The 26,974-nt window shown below is 29.2% G+C and overlaps 1 protein-coding gene across 3 annotated transcripts; it reads right to left on the bottom strand.

Moving 5' to 3' along the window:
• Positions 1–742: 742 nt before the first annotated feature.
• LOC126904422 (tyrosine-protein kinase Fer) lies at positions 743–26,109 on the bottom strand. 3 transcript variants are annotated; one of them, XM_050683454.1, is made up of 15 exons: positions 25,326–26,109; positions 7,751–7,847; positions 7,373–7,568; positions 6,406–6,537; positions 6,138–6,341; positions 5,522–5,672; positions 5,072–5,446; positions 4,334–4,528; positions 4,088–4,264; positions 3,806–4,019; positions 3,190–3,342; positions 2,978–3,100; positions 2,792–2,914; positions 1,674–1,812; positions 743–1,454 (listed from the first exon to the last, which is right to left on the bottom strand). In XM_050683454.1, the coding sequence occupies exons 1-15, from the start codon at positions 25,737–25,739 to the stop codon at positions 1,409–1,411; spliced, it is 2,739 nt and encodes a 912-aa protein (XP_050539411.1). In that variant the 5' UTR covers positions 25,740–26,109; the 3' UTR covers positions 743–1,408. The 3 variants fall into 3 exon arrangements, with proteins under 3 accessions (XP_050539411.1, XP_050539410.1, XP_050539412.1); XM_050683453.1 differs by having other exon boundaries at positions 743–1,570; positions 25,326–26,108; XM_050683455.1 differs by having other exon boundaries at positions 743–1,570; positions 5,225–5,446; positions 25,326–26,108.
• Positions 26,110–26,974: the final 865 nt, after the last annotated feature.

Raw genomic sequence — 26,974 nt, 5'->3', positions numbered from 1 at the left:
ATTTTACCAAAATATTATTTCATCATGCAATTATCAGTGAGGGTATCAGTCCCTCTCTTTTGTAATAGTAAATTATAAAGTAAATAAAATTGAAATTTTTTTAAAAATTTTAAAATGCAATTGATAAAAATAAAAATTTATTCCAACTATAAAACTTTCATCTATTGTATATAAACTTTTAAGAAAATATTTTTAGAGAGTTTCCAAGGTAAGATGTATAGAAATAGGTTAGTATCTCTATTAAAGTGCAAAATGGAGTCTTTATAAATGTGTCTTTAACAATCTGCAATAGTTTTTAGAAAAATTACAACTGTTTTATTTTTCTTGAACATAAATATGAAAAATTATTTAATATAAAATGTATAAAACTTTATTTTTAAAAATTCTTTGAATGTATTTTATTATATTTAAACATATTTAGAACAATAAATACACGCATTTCAGTAAAATATAATCTATATTTTAGTCACATAAGTACCTACAAAGTTATACATATAATACTAATTATGGTTTAATATGAAAGCACTCAGTATTTTTTAAAACTTAATAGATAATATATAAATAATTTATATTAAACACATATATTTTATCAAATAACGAAATAGATTTTACAATAACATTGTTTTTTCGGTATCAATCAATGTATTGCTTAAAATGTATTACAAATAATACTCTTTTATAACATTTATATTTTATTAAAATGGTAGAACGCTAAAAAACACAACAAAATGATAAAAATATACATTCACAAAATAAGACTATACCTAAGAATTAAGATTGCGTTTAATGAGAATCCCAACATATTTTCATAAAACTTAATTGTGAGTAAACAACTAAACTGTTATCAATATCAGTCATGTCTCTAGAATAAAATCAATTTTTAATAATTAATATTAGTCTTTAAATTCAACTTGAGAAATAAAGTAATTCTCAAACATTTTTGTGGCTACGATCGTATCTAGCAACATTAACTTTATCTAAACATATTATAAATAAAAATAGCACCTAAATATATTGAGATTTTTTTGTTTTCAAATGAGTCCAAAAATCGTTGAGCATTTTAGTAACAATAAACATTTTAGGTAACAAACAGTTTAAAACTATATTACTATTTTCAATATTGGTATACAAACAAGATGTGCAAATTAATTTAAATATCTATGCAATAAAATTATAATTTATTACGGCTAAACAAAACTATAATAACATAGTGTTTTTCCGGTATATCGTTTAACAATAACAACTAAAAATTTACATTTTATTACAGATGTAATATATAATATTTATGTATTAATATAAATATAAATTTAGTAAATTAAAAAAAAAATCACAAAGTATAATTCACTGGTACCATAGCAATCACTATATTGTTGTGTATTTTAATTACTCAGCTCTCTGGATAATGTTATCACCATTTTCGAAGACATGACGATGCAGTCCACCTATAGGTTGGCCTAACAACAAAAAATCCGAAAACATTGATCATCATATGCGTAGCATAAATAGAGCAACGTTGGAAATATCGTTGGTTTTTGCACCGTCCACAATGCGCATTTTAGGCGGAATAGGGCTGCAAACACACACATACACATATTTTTTGTGTTAATAAAGCAAAAGCTAATTGGACGAACACAGTTTATTTTTAATAAAATAATCAGTTGTAGAAAACCTACCTCAAAGTTTTAACCATCGATTCCATTGTCGCATGAATACGATCAAAATGGGGTCGGTTCTCAGGTTGGTACTGCCAACATTGTAACATTAAACGGTAAACCTCTTCGGGAGTTCCTTCAGGAGCAGGCATCCTATATCCTATAAAAACACATACAAATGTATTTTATAAAAATTGATAAATTCGAAAATTTTTTAAGTTAAATAAAAAAATAAATAAATTAAGTGATTTCTTATAAAGTCCTCGTATAGTGAGCTAAGTAAATATTCGAACATTGTCTAGAAAAGTAATTTGTTTCTAAAATTGTCATTGTCGTTTAATTATAGTTTAATCGGTCGTTTTAACATTTTCCTAATTGTATTAATCATACTTAAAAGTCTACAAGGTCCATTCCAAAAGTATCCGAACTCGCTTCACGCCTTTGAACGGAGCGGCCTCCGGTGGGCGGAGTAGGGGCAGGGTGATAGTGGGCATTTCTATCTATAAACTCAGACCACACTCAGTAGGCTGCAAGCAGCAGTTTCGTCGGTATGGTTCGCGCATTGAAGCTCTGTGAAGAAATCGCGTCGAGATTTCAATGATGCTACAAATGGAGCGAACATGAAGGAAGTCTACGGTGGTGAAATGATATCTCGGACGCAAGTTTAGACGTGGCACAGGGACTTCAAGGAAGGTCGCCATCCACCGCAAGACGTACACCGTTTCGAGAGGCATTTGAGTCTCAAGTTAATAGCGCAAGAAATGGGACTTAAACGCCTATCGGAGTCTAGACACGACTTCTTCACAGAGCTTCAATGCGAACGATACACACCGAATTGCTGCTCGTAGCCGAATCAGTCGGTTTGGAAGTACCCACTACCATCCTGACTCCATTTTTCCCGCTGGAGGCCGCTCCACTCAAAAGTTTGGAGGGAGTTCGGATACTTTTGGAACAGACTCTGTATAAGACGATGGTAAATTTGAGAAGTAAATTACTTTTCAAGACAATTTCCAAATATTTACTCGACTCGCTGTATATTGTTCTTATAGTATGAATTTTTACTTTTTTGATCCACTTATTATCAATTCCATATTGAAAATTCTTATTTTAACTTGGCAAGTTAAATTAATAATGCTTACCTGTATCTATTTTTTCCCGAGCTTTTGAGTTGCTGAGACCACTATATGGTGTGCCACCTTTAGCAAATATCTCCCAGCAAAGAACGCCATAACTCCAAACATCACACAGTGTTGTGTATTTACCTAAAAATATAATAAAATGAGTTAACAAATTGTACTTAGAGTTTAAATATTTCTTATTTTCACCAAAATTTAGAGCTTCGGGCGCCGTCCACTTGATTGGTATTTGCTTCATTCCATCAGAAACAATATATTCCTCTTCTTCTCTGGACATACCAAAATCCGAAATTTTCACTATATTATTGTCACCTTCATTGGTTAAATTTAATTTTGAAAATTATACATAATTAGATTATAATAGAATTTTTTGAAATGATTAAAAATAATGTTATACTGACCGACTAAACAATTGCGAGCTGCGAGATCACGGTGTATACAGTTTTTGCTTTCCAAGTACATCATACCAGCGGCTGCATCGCGGCACATTGAGACCAATTGAAATACAGTTAAAGTCTTAGAGTTATTTCTCAAATATGTCAACAATGACCCACCTGGAAAGAAAACATATATATATGAATACAAGTTTCATAATAAAATAATTATAAATTTACAGAGTGATCATAACCTACTCTTTAATTATAAAATATAAATTTGGTTTATTTTAGTTACGTATTGATTTATCAAGTATTAAATATTTTTTCAGTTTAGCCCTTATACTTTATAAGACTGTTAACTTTTAAATATTAACATAGATATTTAATGAGCTTATAAAATAGAAAATTAAAATTAAAATTTTCATACCAAAGAGAGAAGAGTGTAAATATTAAGAGTGAAAATATTTTCAAACTTATTATTTTTTTGTAAGTAAACGAGTTGGTTATGGCAAATGGATCATCATTTATTAAACGTTTTTAAATTAGTATAATTGTTGTAAACAAAAAATAATTTAAATGCAATTTGAATAAAAAATAGAATTTTAGTAGAATAATAAAAACGTTGCTTGTCTTCTTTTACCTGTGACTAGTTCCATGACTATCATAATCGGTTGTTTCTGTACACAGATTCCGATTAACTTGACAACGTTAGGATGATCGTATTGTTTTAAAATACGGCCTTCCTGTAGGAATTTTTTTTTGTGCTCATCAGGCACGGTAACTCGGCAAGTTTTCACTGCAACTTCTTGATTCGTTGATCGTAGCCTTGCTTTGTAAACGTCACCAAAATTACCCTACACAAATTATAATATATTTTTAATTGAACGAGGTTAATAGATATGGCTAATAAGTTGGCATTTACTCGGCCTATTTTTTCTAGAAGCATAACATCATCATTGTTTAGCTCCCAACGTTCTCTGGGAATTGGCTGTCGGAGTATGGCCCCCGATCGACTTGTCACTGGCAAGCCGCTCTGGTATTGATACGTGATGAGCTCTTGTATAGTGGGAAACGATGGTCCTTCAAAACGAAACTCACCCTGTTCAAAAAAATATCATTTTTTACATTGGTTAATTTATGTACTGACGTTTCATGAATGTACACGTACTTCAGAAGTAGTCTGAACAATGAAATGTTTATGGCCTCCCCAACAAACGGATAATACCGTCTGATTCTCGTCGTTTCTAGTCGTTTCCCTTACCAAAAAATCACCTTCTTTTCTCAACAGCCGCACAACTTCTTCTCTAGGTAACACTCCGTGAAACCATTCTTCTTCTATTAATGATTTCATCGAGGAACCAATCTATAATAGAAATAAATGTTGATGATTATATCGCAAAGTAGAGTACTATTTATTCTTGATGCGTTAAGATGCGTAGTACAAACAAAAAATAAAAATACAACACATTTTAAAACACACGAAAAATAAAGATAAACGCGAGTTAAATAAACACTAATGAAAATCACTTAAATGTGTTTATGTCATTTAGTAAAACAGAGTCAATAGGTATCAAGATAGTTGTAATAAACAAAGTTATTTTTATCACACGTGGACAGCATTTTAGTATAGTCAAAATATTGTTAATATGAACTCGCATAGTTTTATTTAGTATAAACAACGACATGTTAGTTATTTTTACCCTAATGTGTATTCAGAATGTATACATTAATAATATAAACTAAGTAAAATTTATGGTTAAATACCTAAAAACCATTGAAATGTGTAATAAATGACTTCTAAAAATATATAAAAAAATGGTCAATTTGAAAGTTTTGATTTATGGATAGAAATAATTAGAATAATACAGATAATATTTTGTAAGTATATGTTAGTACAAAAGCTTACCATACAAGGCAAAAAGTTGTTAGCATTATTGTCAGCAAACGTTTGGTACGGCAAAGGCGTAACGATCGGCCGCATGTCGACAATGACACCATCATTGCCATCCATGCTGTCGGACTGGTAGTGATTGCAGTTTTCACTGTTATTTGAACCTACTCCTGAACTAGCTGTGGTGTTCGTCACTGCAGTGTTATTGTTGACCAAGTTATTGTTCTCTGAAGATGGACTTCCATTACCGGAATTCGGTACAGATTTGCGACGAAAAGGCTTGCGAAGAATATCTACTAAGCTGGACGTAGCCAGTGTAGTGGCAATAGTCATCATTGATGCTGTTTGACTAACGCTTCCCAACGATGGCCTCTTCAATGACCCTTCGACCTATATATATATATATATAAAATATATTTAAGTTACTAAAACGATTTGTTAGCTTAAAAATTGGCATCTACTTACGATTATATCTAAATCGTTTATGTCTAACGACGGTAGATCACAACCGGATGGTAATTCTTCACAGCCAATTTCAAAAAGTGCTTTCTTTATAACATCCACTTGTTTTTGAAGTCTATGTTCTTCACTTTTAAGTTCAATCAATGATAAGTCACTGTAATTCAGGAAAAATAATTATTATTTTGGATGATCAACATTTTCAAAGCTCGACACTAAAACGTAGTATAGAACTGATCCAACAGTCGAGTAAAATAATACATTATGTATAAATACAAGTTTCAAGAACGGAGAAATTATATAACTGGCAAAATTTCAATAACCCACGCTGGCATTTTATAATAGTATTATGACACTTTAGTACAAACTTAAAAATGTCCTTTTATTAAAAAACGCAAATACAATTTTTAGTTTTTTTCTTTAAAAATTATGAAAAATATATGATATTAGAATCGAAAAATTATAGAAAAATAAAGTCTGAATTTTCTTTAGGTACGTTCAAGCGCGAATTGACGAAAATAAAATAAAAATTTTATACATTATTTTGTTTGAAAAATCTAATATGTAAAAATGACCATAACATAAAAAATATTATTTAATAGGTAGTATCTGTTAAACTTACGAATTTTTATCTGAGTTATTGGTTATATTAGTTTCAATAGCTTCTTGACATTCTTTTAGTCGAGTTTCGAGTTCAGTCATTTTGTTCCGTACCCAGTCCATGGTCAAATTGTCAACAGCTAGCTGATTTGCCTGCAGGTATCCAGACGTGTCATCCTGCACGAGTGCATCGTCAAATATAATTTCGATATCATTGCGTTCAGTCCTAAAATATAGTTGCATGACGAATAAGTATTTGACAAAATAGCCCATTGGATTATTAAACTCACTTTCTAGTGTAATCGTTGTATTCTTCACAAGGTTGTACTATATCAGTGCATGATTCCATTCTTACACCGATCTGAATGAACTCTTCTGATGCAGGATTCCACTGTGCGGCTAATTCAGACAAGGCGTTTTTCCTAATAAAATAATGAAAGCTTTAAATAACAATCCTATATAAGAACAGTAAACATTAATCGCCATGTATACATATACCAGTGTTTTATACTATATTGAGTATCTTTCGGATAAATTTAACAGCCACAGAACTGATATATGTCATTTTAGTCACAAGCAATAATATGTTTTGTCAAATAATGTTTCAAACCAAATTTTATCAACCATAACCATACATTTTTAGCCCCAATAGTTGTATGAGTCATTTCTCACCAAGTTAAAAAAAATATGCAAAATTAATTTCGATTCTAATGTATAATTTTAGTATCTTATTTTTAAACCACAGACAAATAGTTAAAAATTGTATCACAGTAAATAAAGTATATTATAACACTACTAGCATTGCCTTAAGGTACTAACAGCACAGGTAAGAACAATTAAAGCGATATGTGAAATTGATTCTTAATAGTTATTTTGATACGTAAACATGTCATATTTTTAACAAATGTGCGTTAGCCAGTATGTGTAGAATTTTAATGTTCAAATAAACTTTTCTCACACTTACAAATGCTCAATTAACATTTTATGATTACACTAATTGAAAAAAATAGCATGTTTGATTGTTTGACTTAATGGTATTGAAACATAAAAATGTCGATAATTTTATCGAGCATTTTTTTAGCCGGGTTTGATTCTTAATTCAAATATTCGATTATATTTTAATAAAAAAATTAAATTATAACAAGTAAACGACATGTTTACTTTGCGGTCGGGACAGTCGCAACTACTCCACTATCAAAATACTATTTTCGTTAAAGCACTTCATTAATTTTATTTCACCATTACAAGTATACATACCAGTCCGCTACAATATTTTCCAAATCTTGTCTGTGGTGTTGCATAAAAGCAGGCATCATTACAGTTTGAAAGTCTTTTTCTGATTCTTGAGCTTCAGCGATTAACAAAACGTACTCATTGTGGACCAAGTGCAATCGCCGACAAGCTCTTTGATATTTTTCTCTAACGTCGTCTAATTTTCTTCCTCCTCGGCCACCTAAAAGTTAGTACATTAAATTAACATATATAAAAAAATCGTTTTAATTTAAATAAGTTAAAAAGAGAAATTTTTAAAGTATAAAAGTGTGAATAAATAATAATTTCGAACAAAAATTATAGATTATGAATTATTTGCAGTTAAAAACAGATTAAAAAGTTTTTATAAATCATTATATTTACTTTTAATGTAGTGTTCTTCAAATCTAGACCTCATTGAACGATATATTTCCAAGTGCTTAGTATAATCAGCTTTCTTCCTCGATAACTCATCAATAAGCTAAAACGAAAAGTAATAAATCAAAACGTACTTAAGACTTGTTACATTCATAAAAGATTTTAATCAATAATGTAATTTTTTAATTATTTGCTAAATCATTATATTACAATGTTATTAACTTCTGGGTTAAACCAGAAAATAAAATTGCATCACAATAGAATTTCTGATACTATCTATCACATAAATATTAAACGTAGTTTAGTTTCAACACATTGAATTTACTTTAAAAGAATAGAAATTATATGTCGTTTATTTCTTTTAAGTATTAATTATAGATTAGGTTTATTCAATAAAACTTGAAATCGAAATATAATGACAAACAATTATGTTCGAAGTACTGTTATATCTCTTGATACCATTTTTAGTAGGCTCCACTTATACATTCTAAAATTTTTAGTTTAAACCTTAATCATTTCTCTTATATTTCAATAACAATATAAAAAGTTTAGGTACGTGCCTTTGTTCTTATCATATATGCAGATTTATATTTAGATAAAATTCTAAGCATATTGATGTTGCTTAAAAGGAATATGAGGAGAATTTTACGCTCTTGAATTTACGATAAAATGTTATATAATTGTTTTATTAAGCAGTTCACGTATAATAAAATATTAATAAATGTTTATTTTTTTTTTATACTTATTTAATAAAAATTATAGTTGTTATATTAACACAGCAATAATAGAAACATATTTATACATAATACACATTTCTATTATTCTCATGACGTTTATGGTTTACCCATGTAAAAATATTATGTAAGTACAACTTTAGAAAAACCCAACACTTACCTTGCGAGGCAGAACTATAGTTGAATACCAACTCATAGTTATGTAAATTACTAACAATTAATACGATCGGTTAAAAATGGCCTTAAGTAAAAATATTTGCATTCACTAAAAACATTTCAAAATGGACGACCCAACATTGTCAAATAATACAAAGATTTTAAAATAACGTTTCCTGCATACCAATAGTGTCAACAATTATTATTAAGTATTATGTATGTGTTATATCTAATTTAATAGTATTTAAATTCTATATTACAACTCCCACATAAATCATCCCATCCTACATAGTGTTAAATGACCTACAGAAGTTACGTCAAGTTCAAATGATGCGATTAAAACTTAATTTATTTTAAACATAGTATATTATGTTAAGTAGGTAATTATAAAATACGTCATCTTTAAATAAATAACAAATTTATTTTTATTGGTCACTAAAAAAAAAGAATAAGTAGGTCTATTGTTACCATTACCTTTCCCAATAACATACTGTAAAAATGTATTTTCCGTTTGTTTGATTTTTTGAATATATAATTACATAAAACCCCATGGACAGACTAATATTGATTTATACTTATCCATTAACTCAACAATTTAGAACTTGTTTAGGTTTACTGCAATCCGGTTCAATTAACAATATTACAGTAAATCCTAAGATTATAAATCATTAATATAATTATTACTTTTTATACAACTAACATTGTTATATTTAATTATAGTAAATTATGAGTGGTAACAAAGACGTATTAGCCTAATTTATAATATAAATTTTGGTATTAATATGATTGTCGAGTAAATCAATAATTATTTTTTTCAGTTAAAAAAATATTATTTAATTATTACAAAAACGTTTTAATTTGTAAAAAAAAAACAAGCTATTTATTAAACGAAAATATTATAAGACATATATTGATAATAAATTTATTGATTTTACCAAGAAATTTTTTCATTATAAAGTTTACGTAAACAAAAATTAATCTTCGAAAAAATATAATACGTTAAAATTGAAATTTTTTTCATTATTGAGTAGTAATAATTAAACATTATGAACGAGACTATAAGGTTAAATATTTTCGATACAATAGGAAGTATACTACACGATTATGTCTGAAAATTGTCATAATATGACACCAAGAAAGATTCAACTGCGAAGACGTTTATTTTGGGGCAAAGAGCACTATAGCTAGCAACGGTTGCGACTATCTATACTTATTTCGAGAGCAATAATACACATTGTTGGCAAACTGGCAACGATTGGCGACGGAATAATAACTTCTACTGTGTATAAAATAAAAACATGTACAATAGGAATAAACTAATATGTACTGTGTTAGCCGATGGACAACAAAAGACAGGTCGAAAACAACAGAAAAATAACGTAACCTTCCCACTATCGAAAAGCCATACTGAAGTGAACACGCAGTGCGAATGGTATTTCCGGAGTTACACTTTTTAGATTTACTGGTGTACCTCGATCCGATCACCCAGGTTGGACTTATGTCCTCTACCTTCTGATTCGATTTCCATAAACAACTACCACCAACCGATAGATCAAGGATTAGCGATTATTTTTTCATCCAATAATTAAAACGTATAAATTGTATCCAAGTGGTCTTTATAAATTTTCAAGACTCAAAAATAGCTTGATAACATAATTCAGACTCACTTTTTTATTTGAAATTTTTTTTTTCGTACACACTGGACAACTGGTAAAACTTGATCTATCGGATATACTGTAGATGTAGTCAATATCATTATGAATACTCTCAACTTTTCAACTCTAAGTATATCTTTCTAATTATATCGTCGTTATTTTTTTATTAGTTCACTAAAAAAAATCTATGTATGAAGGATCATTCTTTTTGAGATGACCTGTCGTCGTCATCTCATAACCGTCGTTGGATTATCATAATTTTAATGAATCGACAAAAATGAAGTTGATTATCCCAAGTTTCTACCAAGTTATTATTTTATTATTAAAATAAATAAACTGAAATCAAATGACACTAACTTCATATCGAGTTGTTCCTTTTTGTCAAAACATTTTTTTATCCCCTCCGTGTTGTGAAATAAGTTCAAACCATTGAGTTTATCTGGCTTTTATTCGTATTCAATAAAAATATACGTACATAATATTATACAGATACTACTATATTATAAAGTATATGAATAACATGTACACACAAAGCGGACCTCCCGGTACACGAACCTGTGCGCCGTATCTCCACTCTTCGAGAACAAGTAACTTGTAATGTATATAATACGATGAAAAGAAAAGAAAAAACACATACACCGTACTGAGGATAGTATAAATTATGTATGTGAGTGCGTATGTATTGGCCTTGAACACGGTGGTGGCGCACAAAGTCGTTTGCCGCGGTCGGTCTCATTGTTCCAGAGAAAAAGAAGAAGAGACGCAGAGGACAAGAGAACGACACTACGTGTAGAACGGCAAAAACTTCTACCCGACATCACCGTCGTTATAGAACAGACGAAGAGAGGACCTACTTATTTACTATTATCAATATTTTTCTTTTATGTATCCGATATTATACTGTTTCTTGTTGCATTTACGGTTGAGATATTATGACGCATTTTCCACCATGAAAATCGTCGACAATAAGCATCATAGATAAAAAGAAGTTTTCAAATTAATGTAGGCAAAACTAATGCAAAACTAGTCACGTGCAAGGAGATCCATTAAAATGTTAAACATTTTACTTGTTTTTTGAGTGTTTATATTTGCGCAAAAAGTGTTTACTCGCTATTTTAAGTATCAATATTTTAGATTGTTAAAAAAAATTACTTATTAGCATAATGATACGCATGAGTAAACAAAATATAATTCTATAAAATAATGAAAACTATTATTTATTTGTTCTTTAAAAATTGATATTGAAAAAAAAAAATTGTATAATTGAAGCATTATTAGATCAATTAATTTAATAATAACATATTAAAACAAGACAAAGGCGCTGATTAAATACTTGTACACAATAAATATGAATGTAATGAAACAATTTTTTAAAATTAGATAACAAATAAAATTAACGTCCGGTGATAAATAAACAAATTATTTGGATTTTTAATTTAGTACTATGATAAGCAGCAAAAAAAAATTAAATATATAGAGTTGTTAATTTTTGTAACTCTTGAAATTATAAATATTTAAGTTCAGAAGATCTGTTTATTCGCAAATAATTATAAGATAATGTATTAATTGAATGTCTATAATAGTTTACCCAATAAATGGTTAATCAGGACAATTTTCTAATCAATAAATTCAAAATTATTTTTTTTTAGATATAATTATCAAAGGGAATTCAAATAAATTCTAAAATAGGATAGATAATAAAATAAAAATAAAGTAATTTTTCAGTAATTAAAATTCCAAAGAATGTGTTCTCGTAAGCACAACTCATTAACATAAATTAAAATATAACTTATACTAGATAATATTTAGTATAATGCTTTTAAATCAATATATTATATTGATTTAAAAATAGTATTTTTAGTTTTACACAGTTATAGTAGTTATTTTACTATTAAATTAGTAGTATTATTATACAATAAAAAGTATTGGACATCCCACTACAACGAAAATAACATATGAATTACGAGTATGAACGAACAACAATCATAATAAATCTGTCTGGTGATCTAAAGGTTGATCCTTAAGTATATCTTAAGAAGTAAGTATTCAACATTTCTAATGTACTAGTTTAAGGTTCATAATGAAAATTACGACTTAATTACTTTTTTGCTCTGTGAAAACATCTTAAATATTATTAATAAATTAATAATAATTTTGATATTAAAATAAAAAAATCAATTATTTTAAGGTCACGACATGGGTGTTTAATACCTTGAATATGGTAGGTTTTTCCTGAATAGTGAAAATATGTTAATTTTTCATTCATAAAACTTAAATGAATACATACTAGTATTCCATTTTATTAAAACTTCATGTAATTGAACTTTTAATTTGTAATGAACAAAAAAAACACTTGGGAATTACCGGTATATTTCTTAAGCTTTAAGGAGGGTATATTAAATTCTAATAAATTATAAATATCGACAACATACAACTGGAACTATACTAGACTAGTAAAATATATTGTATATTTGTAAAATAAATTTGCATTACACAACCAACTCAAGGTCTTTCACGAACAATTGGAAACATTACCGTCAGAAGAAAAACTTTCAAATGTAACTAGTATAAATTGTGCAAAAAATTACAAAACATTGAAATTTACTCGACAATATTGAACAGACAATTTTAAACGCAAATAATTTATTAAGGTAATAAAATTAAAAACAATTACAACAGATATTTTTAACAAAAATACCTTCACAGCTATGGATCAAAGCTAATATTTGTTAGGATTGTTTTGTCAAACTTGTTTAAATTACACAGTTTAAACTTGCATAATATGTAATTTATATTTAAACTATTTCAATAGTTAGGTATTTGTTACTATTTTGCTATAAATTGTTTTTTCAAAAAATATTGTAGATAAGAAATAAAAAATTTTCCACCTTTTCGTCATATTTATTGCTAACCCGATGATAGTTTTTATTGAATTATAATATTTTAATATAATCGATAGTATTTTCTGACAGTTTAATTTAAATAAATAATATTTTTGTCGTTTATTTTGTACTTACAATGCTAAATACTCTCTGAATTTGTGGGTTGTTTTTATGTTGAATGGAACTACGACAACAAAATAAATAAATAATGGTAAAAAAAAATTTATCAATATTTATATGTCTAGTGTTTGATTAATTTATGACAATATGTAAGATTGATTTGTGCATTTATAATATCTTTTAGATATTCTCAGTAATATTAATTTTATAAATAACTAAATAATATTTATTCTGAGGAATTTTTTAATTCTCTTCACGTTGAAACTAATATCATACTAATTATTAGGACAAATACTTAAAAATATTGTCATTTATGAACAGAACCGTTTATATTCTACAGTCAACTTTTTAAAATTATTTTTAATTAGTAAAATTAAATAAAAATATCATCAATATATATAATGTAAAATGCATTGATTCACAAATAACAGGCTTAACGAAAGAAAAAATGGACAATTTTTTTATTTAAAATTCAGTTAAGTCCTTCAATTAGCTAATTGTTTGATAGTATTTTCTTTCTATGGTCATGGTTGAATCTAATTAATCTATAAGAAATTTCAAAGAAATTATGAAATTTTTACCATTCTTAGTCTCATTAATATCATAAACAATTTCAAACAAAGCATCATTGTAATAAATGCTATAGATTTAAAAATAATAAAAACTAAATGAGACATTCTCAAAAGTAGATTTATTAATTCTATAGTTGTTTTATTTATATTTTTTAATCGTTATGCTTTTATTTTAGTTAATACATATCAGTTAAAAAAGTCAAAGTAAGTGTAATTATAATAAGATGCCATGAAATTTTATATTCAATGACAATGAAAAAATGTAATTAAGTGTTAACGTAGCATACAAATTGTAATGAAGAACAATTATTTCTATCAATTTAATTACACTGTACCGTACAAAATATAATTATTATTAAAAAGTAAATTATTTTAAAAAATTATGTATGAAGCCAAAATTTCACTTTTACCTATTCAATTATTTATAATCACAAGTCGATTGTTTTATCATTGATCACTAGATATCCCCTTAGATGACAATTATGAGGAATTTTTTTATTTGCTATGTTTAGCACTATGTAATTCTTGATTTATAAGTGATAAAATATTTTACAGATTAATCATTTCCTATCCATTAAAAGAGTGCCAACTTATTTTTTTTTTTAATGGCAACATACATATTTTAATAGATTAGATATTAGAAAAATGATCTAACTAAAAATTTGACTATGTATAACAACCTTTGAAATAGTATTTGGGGAGTTTGAACATTTTTTTACCTGGATAGTGCGCGATAGTAGGGGATTCGTCATGATAAACATTTTATAACCTGCAAACGTGTGTTAACAGAAAAAGTAAAGTTGGTACCCTAATAAAGGGATTTACTAAAAAATATTTAACCATTTATAATTGAGAACTACTTAGCACTAAATACAGAAACAAAAACCCTTAAAATTATTATTTTATGAGAAATCTAGTAGTTAATGATGTATCAATCACTTGTTTACATTCGTTTGACGTGAAAAACCTCCTTGTACAAAAAATGAAATACCTATCATTCAATAAAGTATTTTTTTCTGAATCTACGGATATAAAAATTTTTAATTATGATTTTTTACGCAAAGCGACAATATGCAAAAATTATATTGTCAATAAATCATAATACGTTCATTTATCAGTTTAAATTATTTTTAAATAGTTATAGTACGGATAACGATTAAAAAATACAAGACATCTGGTTTTGTTAAAACTGGATTTCACTAAAATTATTATTGTATCTACTGTGTATTGTATAATATAAGAAAAAATCTATTGCAGGAGGCTTAAAAATATAGCGGAAAAGCCTATAAGAAGTTATTTTAATCGTGTCGTAAAAGAGGCCATTAGTAAAGAAGTTGTCCAGTGTTCACATTAATTCATTGAAAAATTATCAATTTCACCATACACTTAAAACACGTTATATTATTAGTGGTAAAATGTTAATACGAGCTTATATGCATAAGAGTAATTTGAAATAGTAAAAGCAATATTTTTGTTTTTCATAATAATTGTTTTTAAATACCGTTAAGAATACCGTTAGTAATCACGAATTTAATAAATTAGTATTTTATTTTTCTAGTGGTTTATGACTTAGGTACTAGTGTATAAATTCTAAATAGTCAATATTATTTATTTTCATTCTGAACATTTTAATTCTTTTTATTAGTTATAAATCGCAAAGTTAAGCTTAACAGAGCTTGAAGTTCAAATAAAGACGGGTAAATGAAAAAAAAAATGTTCATAATCTTCAAAAACTTTATAGATAGTATCTAATAGTTAAAAAATCAATGATCCAAAATTTTTATCTTTGTCGTCAGACATGTAGAAATGGTGCCAAAAATATTGCTGAGTATTTGTCTCTAAAACTGCATTTGATGCTATTTTAAATTCAACGTGACTATACGAAACATAAATAAAAATTGTATGTAACCACATCACCATTTACTTGATCAGTAAAATAAACACACTAATTTTAAATGTTAAATAATAAGAAATTATTAAAAGAACATAAAAAAAAATTAGGCTAAACAAAGTTATTTGTTGTGACCAAATGGTGTCGCTCATAAACTTGGATAATTGTTATCAGACCAGGTTAAATGTTGTGAGTGTTACTAAACTACATTTAAATACTTTAAATAAAAGTAAGTAAAAAAATTGAATTAATAATCAAAACAATGTTAAAAATTCGAATTAAAAAATCATACATCATTGTATATAATTATAATTAACTCTTTTTTGTTGTTAACTATAATGCTTTACAATTACCAACATAACGATAACTAAAATAAATTTATATGATTGTTTAGATTTATGTTTGACAACAACTCATTTAGGTCAATAAATAACGTCTATATGCAAATGAAAATAAGTAAGCTATAACAGTACTTATAATAGTCGCAAATCGAGGAATACTTGGACGGGTTTAACTCCTCCAAAATTTTATGGAAATAATATATGATTATATAAAAGAAAATTTTAGGAGAAACAAATTGCATATAAAATATTTTGTTGAACTCGCGCTTATAGTACTTATCTATAAACACATCTTCCATATAATTTAAATAATTTGACACTGTAACTTTTTTAGGCTTAAACAAACAAACACGAAGCGAACGATTTATCTGAATAAGTAGTTATTCATAACTCACTAAATTATCAGTCAATTTTAGGTGTCAAAACAGATATTATTACGTCAGATTTGACACATTTCATGATTTCAATTTCCTGGATCTAAATTATCAAGACACACAGCTACATATAATTATTGCTACTTTAATCTCTTATCGACAATCAAATCGTCACAAAAATAATTATATCAACAATTATCGAAATTTTGTCAGTATTAAAATTCACGGTAAAACATGTTACGTAGCTAAACAGGTATTTACGCAGTTTTTTTTAGAGATTAGTACCTATTTTAATAGTCGGCTAAAACGCGATATAAATTATTTAAATTGTTTATAACGACTGACTGTTACACAATATTAGATGGACAAGACGATCGGGTTTTTTAATGTTAACCTTTACCTAAAATAAAAATATACATATATTTTTTTAATTTCAAAGAAAAATTAATCAATACTAGCGAATAAAAAACGTTGACAGAGCAAAAATCAGACATTAATGGATTGATATTTAAAAAGAATAAGAAAGAAGAGTAACATTTTACCGATTTGTTTAATTTGGTTCCATTTTGTGCGCGACAAAACATTACGTTTAAAAGAAAAGTCTTTGGTAAATTTTATTGTTGTAAAATAATACTGATAAACACTCGAAATGCATTGCAAATAATATTTCACGTGAAACAAAATAAAATATATGATTATTTTTCAAAATGCTTTGATGTTACTAAAGATACAATTAAAGATAGAGATTATATTGGACAAACAATTCTGTTTATATATTGTTTGATTATAGACGATACTTGGCAAATCCTTCAATTAAGTACTCAACGGACCACCTGTGTTTTATGGTTCCTAGAAAACGGGTTGGCTTCGCGTACGTGCCTCTACATAAATATATTGCACTGGAGTGTCGACGGGGAGCAGTTTGTATTATGATTCACTTATATCTTAGGTCAAAAATGTTGATTTATATCATCACAGAAACGTAAAAAAAAATTTGAACATACACTTCTATCGATCTTCTGTGGTTGGTGTAAAAATATATTGATATCTGTTCATCATGATGTTAATAATTAGGAATATTAGATTCGTAATCATTAAGATTAAGTGTACCTTAAAAACCGCTAATACGAATAGCTTTGGTAGATAATGTGCGAAAATCGCAGATATTGATAAACCGAAGAAAGCGAAAATGTCCTAAGTAAGGCTTTAAAAATAATTACCGGAAATAGAATATAAGAAATTGTAAGATCATTAAATTTATAAGGGAGTTTGACGTTTTCAGTCTGCAAAAGTGACGCTGTCAATCATTTTAATTACACACTGTACTCTGTTCAAGTTAGAATTTATTCAAGATTTTACTCTAAAAATAGAATTTTCTGTTTTTTATTCATCGTAAACCAGTTGTGGTTATTTTGGCAAACGCATAGTAATGTTTTGTTTTATTACACAAAAGAAAACTGCACGAGTGTGATGCTGTCGAGGGTAGAGTAGAGTAACCTAAATTATTATTCTCTATTTTTTCACCAAATGATAACTTTTAATTATTACAAACGCAATTGAAGAGGTCAACGTGTGCGGTGGCGGTAGATATACACTTGTATATTTTTTTTTACAGAATCCATATAATAACCAAATCAACAATAATGAAAAATTATAATCCGAGTTCAACCTCTTGAATAGTTAGTAATTATTTATATTAAATGTTTAACGATGTTGTTAATTCTCCATTAGATTCCACTAAATATACGCCTATCTAACGGATAATTAAATAACATTTAGCGAGTGTGTGTAATAAGATAAACTAACGAATAATATTCATGATTATTATCTGATTCTATCATATAACGGATAGATTCAAACTAACGCGTACAAAACTAGTGATTTCTCCGATCCTATTACTCCGCTCCGAGGTAAACTAATATTGAAGACTAAATATTCTTTGTATTTAACGATAAGTGGGTGAACTGAGAGTGTATCAAGAACTTAAAGGTGCGCAACACAGTTATACTTTGAACGTTTGTCGTTTGCCCGAATTTATTTTTCCCATTAAGAATTTTTATTTGTTTCTGTCGGATAAAATAAACTGAGTTATAATTATGGCGAGGCAACTTACATTAATAGCCCGACAATTGGAACTGGTTAGTCTTGGTAATAAAATGGTAAGCTCATTGTTATTTTATAACGAAAAATAATAGCAAACGAAAAAAATTATGTTGCCAGTTTATTCAAACAATATGTTTACTGATGACGTGTGACTGTAAAATAATTGTGAAGTTGTCATTTAATAGTATAACAGTTTGACATTTATACGGTGAGGTTAGTGGAATGATTTTCAAACAAAATACTATAAAAAATATCTTAACACATAAAACCATCACGTGAACGATATTTTATAATATATAAGACAATCAGTCACTTATACATTTAATATAAATAAGCAATGACCCTTATCAAGGTTACAATAAAGTACACCTACATAATACAATTATTATGATAACGATATGTTTATATAATAGGAATGTACGATTAAGAACATGCTTACTTGTGATCATCGATTTGCTAATTAATTATACTTGGTTCTGATTGGAACAGTTTTGATAATCATTTATAACCCATTTAAAAATGATTCTTTAGAATAATCAAAAACTGCAGATGAAATCAAAAGCACGTGGTCATCTAGAAACTGTTAATTCTAAATACTCAATACTTTAAATATGAGAGCAAGGCGACTATGAAATAATGAGGGAGAAATTAGTAAATTTGTTAAACGACACGAGCACGAGTATATATATTTATGTATATACTAAATCTTGATTTGACAGATCAAGGAGAGAGGAGACTGAAAAGAATATCTTTGTAACAAAAAAAAAGTAACAACCAGCCATGCATGGAATGCAAATGATATGAGAAGGTGTCGGCAGCATGTTTAGTGCGGATGAAGGAAAGTTACTTAATCAATTTGGTGTGTACAAAAAATTCTTGTACACTATATTACCAGTAATAGAAGGCACGATAACTAGCCGACAATTGACCAAACAATTCGAACAATTATCAGTATATTATATACTAAACCGAACATTTTCGGTTTACACTGTGTACATGTATTAGGCCGGGGGCATAACTATTAACTCGAAGCGTGTTAACGCCACGACGGTAACCTCCCCTTGACTTGTACGATGGACAACTATTTTATTATTATTATGTATGCGAAGCTGTTATTTTATCTTTCCTGAATAAACTGTGTAATTGGTCTAAGCTGGTACTTATCAGTACACACTTCTGAGCACACGGTGTTATATTATGACTTGCACACCGGACAAACGAAAGAAGTTGATGCGTGTCAGTTTACATTGATGTACAGTAATTTGCGATAATCCATTTGATCATTTTTCTCTTGACATTCAATATATTTTGAATCTAAATTTTAACATTTGCCTTAAGATAGAACCTACTTTTTAAATAGAAATTTTTAATAAAAAATGAATTTTAATAGAGATAAATTATATTGCACCAATTGAACGATTCTGACAGTACAGCACTTCTATAATATCTGGTTGTTGATAAGGAGTTCTGAAATTAACTGGTACTTTTAGTTAGTAGAAGAACTTATAATTGTTCATCATTGATAACTATTAAATAGATTGGAAAAAAATGCCACAAATATTTAAAACATCTGTCGTTATCTGACGAGACTTTTCATTGGAAGTTGAATGTTATAGTTATTTAAAATGCCATTCAATATAAAAATCTGCTTCCCGTCATGAAAACATCTTCATTATTACTTTAATTGATCAATTAAAAAAGTAATTTTGTAAACGAGAAATTATCTTTAAAACCAAAGAACAAAATAGTTTTGATCACTGCATAAACTTAAGGTTACTATTGTTTAATTATTTGCAATAAATCAATACTATTATTGACTATAATGAAACAGAAATAACACTGCAGGCAACTAAAGATGATCCTGCGTAGTGTTAGTCATCTTCATGCAAAAGGTTTCTTCGACAAAAACACGTTTCTGTTGGACTTAAGAAAAAATGAACAATACTAAGGCATAGGCCCAGATATATATCTAAACATATATCAGTTTGCTTCAAATGTAATAATAGTTCATCCATTTTTGGCAACAGGGTCGTGACGCATACTTGCAAAAACAAGCCCCGAGACAAGTAAAATTAATTACACGGTGAGTGTATTCTGAGTAGTAATTCGTAAAAGTAGTCGATAAAACAAATATATCATCACGCTGTTATTTTTTTTCTACATGAAATTCATACTAATATTATTAATTTGTATTCATTTCTTATGTTTGTTTCAATGTTCGTACGAATAACCAGTTTTCACACAATCGTTGAGTTAAAATACGACTTACTTAATTGATTGGCATAGATAGAATATTTCTCAATCACACACTTAAATAAAATTAACGACATATCAATTAGTAATGTTAAAAAAATGGTTTGTGTGTTCTATTTGTTTGTCAAAAATTCCATTAACAATTTCTAAACAACCTCTAGGTAACCATTCAAGTGGCATAAGAAAATCCTTAAAGGAGCTCTAAATGAGTACCTAAAATATTTTAACATCGTTTTGTCTTGGGACGTCAATGTTATACCTGCAATACTTTCGACAGTTTAACATCATATCCGATTACTATTCTCAATGCATTCCCACTATGATTTTTATACTACCTAAGCTGTACAACAATTGATATTTACAAACCATAAACGATTGATATATGTGAGTGTTCTGAATATAAATCAATACAGTTTGAGTACGTCGAGAACAACTATGATTTTCACCCGTAAAAATCGAAGGTTATTTAATTACTCTATCTAATTTAAAATGTCACATTAATACAATTGAGAGCTTGAAATTAATTTTGTGCATAAACCAAAAATAAAAAAAACAGTTAATGCCAGAAAAATGTTCTAAGTACCAAGTCCAAAAAAATGTAAAACGGGTTAATTATCTTAGGAAGGAATTTTTTAGCCGTGATAACCTTTTTTGTTACTTATTCGAATTTTCCAAAATATCAATGTAGATTAAAGCATTTTTGGTGAGCAAAAGTATTCAAAAAATAGTTTATACCTACCCTCGCCCGCAATTATTCTCTGGTTGTGACGTATACGTCTAAGAGTATTGGTAATACCCAAAACGTTTACCTGTTGACTTAAGGTTAAGGTAGGTAGCTAAATTTAATAAGAACAAAATTTTAGTTCTAAGAAAATGCGACTGAAAACTAAAATGTGTCCAGTTAATGGAAAGATTGTACAGGGTCATCGAAATTATAAATGTAATATCTGTGCTAGTGGCTTACAACTCACGAGTCGTCTACGGGTTTTTCATAAACAATATGTAATTCCGAAGGTCAACCAGAGGGTCAAAAACCTCCAATATAAATAAAATATATTACGTGTGTATATTAATTTCAAGACGAATAAAAAACATAAATTAACCGATTCGAATTAAATGCATACAACTACTTGTTCAGTCTACCAGTTAACACAACATACACGAATGTAAACTGCACATAAATTATTGTTAGTTATAAAACGTCGTTTTCATGTTAATTGTGGATGAAGATCAGGAGCATGTTGGTTAAACACCGAATTGAACAGTGTTTACCAAAATGCGGACAGACAGACCGTTTAAAAGTAGATCAAGTGCAAACGCGTGGACAGGTGAAGTGCAACGGAAAAATGCTATCGGTCATGTGTTTTCGACAAAAAAATTGTGTGGATAAGTTTATCTTTTGATTTTGGTGCACGTGTGCTGCCTACAAGTGTCTTGTATGATTTATTATTATGCATATTATTTAGTCGCACGGCTTGAACGCGCGATGACAAAACGAATAATATAATGTATAGTTATTGTACACGCAGTGCCCCACCTGATGCAACGACGGCGGTAGCAGCAGTCTTCTTGGCGGCTGCTGCTCTTCTACTTTATGGTCGCCACCGTCACCGTCGTCGGCCAATCAAGTTCACTAGCAATACCGACGACAGCGGCGACGGAGGTCAACGGCCGACTGCAACAGAAGTCGTCCGAGGCGGTAGTCGAGAAGCAGACAAAATGTAACGTTATCGGCAGGGCATATGAGATCGTATTTACGAAATGCTCATAAATTTATTATGGTAAAAAATCTATTATTCGACGACCATATTGTTGGACGTTTTAATATGATGCAGTGTGAAATTATATTACACTAGTGGGCTTTGCTCCAAAAAAAGAAACGAAAAAGTGTAAGTCAAACAATAATGATAATTTTACTTTCGAATTCATCGACCGCGACTTGAAACGTGTTAACTAATAACATTTATGGATCGCTTTAGTAAGCGTGCGCCGACATTAAAGTACATTAACCCATTTGTAAAAAAAAAAAATTATTAAAAAAATTGAATCTAAACGATTGCGGAATCGTGTTACAGTATGTTGAACTTATCCGCGGTTTATGATTATGTATGCGATCAAGGTCGACTCGGGCGAAATGGAAAACCGGTCAAGTTGTAATATAACTTGCATATGTAAAATTATGCAATGACATTCGGTGGGGACAGGATACGGATGTCTGGTGAGAAATCTTTGCAGTTTCCCCAAAAAAGTTTACAATATGTTTAAAATGTAATTTTTGTTGTTTTTAACAGCAGCCAATTTTGTAATAGTTTTAACTATTATAGAACGAGGAAAGTCCGTCAATTGTAACTATAGACTGTACCGTTGCGATCGCGTCAAACCAGTTCATAACCGACTTAAATTGGCTAAAGAACTTATGCAACTGAGATAAAACCACAAAGAAAGGTTCGTGTATTCTTATTAAGATACCATAGTGTAAGTTATTTGACTTGGTGACACAAAATCAACACAGGAAGCAAATTTAACAAAATGAGTATTCGGAAAAATTATCATAGCCCTCCCTTCTAAATCGATTTAAGCATTTACTATTAAAATTCACGTGACCGGTATAAATAATATATCAATAAAAAAAATTTAAATGGTCTTCTGCAATTTTTTCACGGGTTTCCAAAAATCATAGACGCCAACAGAACAAGGTTTTAAAAGGGCTACACTTATTTTTCACTTATCCAAAAATGTATAATTTTTTAAATACAGGGGATGAATTCTAGAACAAAATGCTAATCCCTCATAGTTACGCCTAAAAGCCTAATTGAAGCCACAAACCATTTTTTTTTATCCAGCATATACGAAAATAGAACTTCAGGATGATTTTCAACAGTTCCGTAAAAATGACTTTTAGTTTGGAAATGTTAATAGATTGATTTGGAATTACACTCCTGGAAAAGCCACTTTTTTAATTATTAAAAATTAAAAAAGTGGGTCAGAGGTTTCAAGTTAAGAAAATTATTCAACGAAAAAGAAATTTCGTAGCCCAAAGGTCAAAGTTACAATATTTAACCGATGATTTGAATAGCAATATATAAAATATATATTTTTTTAGTGATTATCATCCAGAAGCAAATATTTAAAATAGCTATGGTAATATATTATAAATTATTTTGCACGTATAGTTTTTAATGCTAAATAATCAACATTGTAAAATACAACCGATATTAAGTAAGTAATGTAATTTCAAAATATCATTAATATTTGTATTAGTGTCGTACACATCAATCTCGATCATAAGCACAATAAATACGTAGCCAAATTTCACCAAATGATACAACGGTGGGGGGTTGCTTCTGTTTTAATCTCATTTATCTTTGCGATTTGCAAAAGCTAGTCTTACATTAATCATCTTGTGCCGATTAGTCTATACATGGGATAATTCTCACTCGTCGTGTGTATTCGCAGTCTAATGACCCCGGATTCGTACATCCGTTTATCAAGCGAGTGTTGTCTAGTCTGATCCGCTCTCGCCTTAGGGCCAAGACCTCTACTGATTCGACCGCCCCCTCCGCGATGACGGTCCAGAGTGTATGAGGGATATATATCATCACCAGGGCCGCCAGTAACTCAAATTATTTTACCAATTATATAATAATAGATAAATGTCTTGTTAACGGCGTAATAAGTTACGATCTATAAACTGATGTACGATTTCTAATCAGTAAGCCGACAGGCTCTAGTGACCGACTTAAGAGGTTTAAATAGGTATCACGCGTCGGTTATAGGGCTGCGGTAGACCCACCGCCAATGCCTTGGGCACAATACAGACCGACACTCTTATCTCACACATACGCGCCGACAGCAAGCTTGAAAAAATCCATGGGAAAAAATCCCAATTGGAATAGTCAAAAACGCTCTTTCTGTTACCTATACAGAAAATAAACTAACAAGAGTTTATGGCCACCAACCGGCATCGAACAGTTCTCAGCTAGGGGTCTGACGATTTTATTTTAGAATAAAACCTCTGGAAAATACTATCCAATACCTGCTACAGAGACACTACAATTACATTGTAACGTTCAAGATACCACACAATAAGAAAATTAAATCATGTAAATAACTACTAGTAGTAAACGTGTCGCACATTTTTTTTTATATATATAAAATACATAACAGTACTTTTGATGAGCAAATCAGAGAGCCAATGCTTATCTACAAACGCCTTATTGAAATTCGTACTAAAACCTTGGAAATATTTCAACAGCAATAGCATGTATAAGATAATTTCATCTCTTGTTTATCTATTCACCAAATTCATTTTATCATTTATTCAATTCATTTCGAATAACATTAAGAAAACCAAATTATAGATATTTGCTCGGTGCGCCGTTCGAACTAATAACTTAAACTGAAGTTATACTTAAATTTTCAATAATCTTACTTTAATAAATTAAACAGCAATAACAATAATGGTTCAACAGTAGATTAATGAAAATATAATAAACTCACATTACTGTATTGCAGAGATATCCTATTATATTCGTCTTGATAAGTTTTCTTGGCTTTCCGTTTCTCAGCGCATATACTTGTGATTTTATCGAGAGTATTTTTTTCAATACGGTCACAGACCCCGCGAATGGCTCGACTAGCGCAGTCCAGCTCTTCAAGTAACCGTTTCCAAGCACTAGCCACTAAACTACCGGCCGCATTTTCGCACTTCAGACCCTGCGCGCAAACGGCGCTCAAGGAGGCAGCGTATTCGCGGTCGCATTTTAATTTGCTGGTAACGCACCGGCGCATCACTTCCAGCATACGAATCTCAGCTTCTTGTCGGCCTACCAGAGCATCATACTCAGGTCTGCCTTGGCCTGTTGTGCCCCCGCCACCACTGCCTCCTCCACCACTTATGCCTGTGTAACCCATGAGGAACACAAAGATTACAAGGCTTTTAGATCCGTTTTAGAATTTATGGAGCCATGGCAGTCGAGTACTATTGTCAAACGTTTGCTTCTACGATGTTTAACGGCTAAATTAGTCTATGTGGTCATCTACCAAATTGAAATGATTTTTGAAACAGAGTCAACAACACATAAATAACAATTAGGAAAATATCAAACAAACGACGATTACAAAAGTATGAATATACACACAGATAATTTTTATCGCGGACAGACGAACTGCACTACCAACGGTAAACCGCACCGCATTAAACCCGAACCCAACTAACTTAAATCACGGCGGCGGCAAGACTTGCTGTGGTCTCCACCGAGGAACGGAACAAAAATAAACAACTGTGTGTTCAGTGCACACAACACATACACACACACACACACTACACTCGACGGGTTCGCCGTCGTGTAGAAGTCTTACCACATTCTCCAGTGTAGGCAACCGTAAAGATAATAACGAAAATAAATAAGTTTTTATTCCATAAATAACGGCGTTAGTCTATGCAGCCAAATTTACGAATAAATATTACATATTTTAAAGATAAGAATTATATAAAAATAAAAGACATTACGTGTACAGGAAAATAATTTTGTAGGACAATTTTTGTGTTTTATCAGTAGTAATAATTAATAATACATTAATAATTTAATTAAGAACTGGAATTATGTTAGGATACATAGTCTTTATTTGTTTTTCAAAGCTTAAAATAAAGATATTAATTGAATGGAATCGAATTGCGCCTTATTTTAATTAACTGTACCAATTTTTTAGTTTTATTCTACAAAAAAAATTAAAGTATAGAACGTAGAAAAATGTTTACTAAGATTGATAAAATATATTACACTACATATAACTGTTTTTATAAGGAACATACATGTTCCCATTAAAATGAACACTATATATAGTGTTCTACCTCTTATTAATTTTAAATAAACATTTTTCAAATCTTTATACAAAATCATATTTAGCTCGCTAAAACTGCGTCGTAATTATAAGAATAATAAAAAATTACATTCATTTATAGGGAGAGGAGAAATTAAGTTAGACCACTCAAACATTTTATTCAAATTCCACCTATGGCCCCCAATTTTTTTCCCCAACACGACCCATAAAAAATCCTATGCATAAATTAAAGTATAAAAATAATAATTTCAAAATATAATATAATTTTGGGTAATAAAAATAATAACAATATAAATAAATAAATA

Source organism: Daktulosphaira vitifoliae, unplaced genomic scaffold (genome assembly GCF_025091365.1).
Source record: "Daktulosphaira vitifoliae isolate Bord-2020 unplaced genomic scaffold, ASM2509136v1 Scaffold_4, whole genome shotgun sequence".
NCBI lineage: Eukaryota > Metazoa > Arthropoda > Insecta > Hemiptera > Phylloxeridae > Daktulosphaira > Daktulosphaira vitifoliae.
Note: the sequence above shows the minus strand (reverse complement) of the source record. Positions and strands in the feature narration are given on the sequence as shown.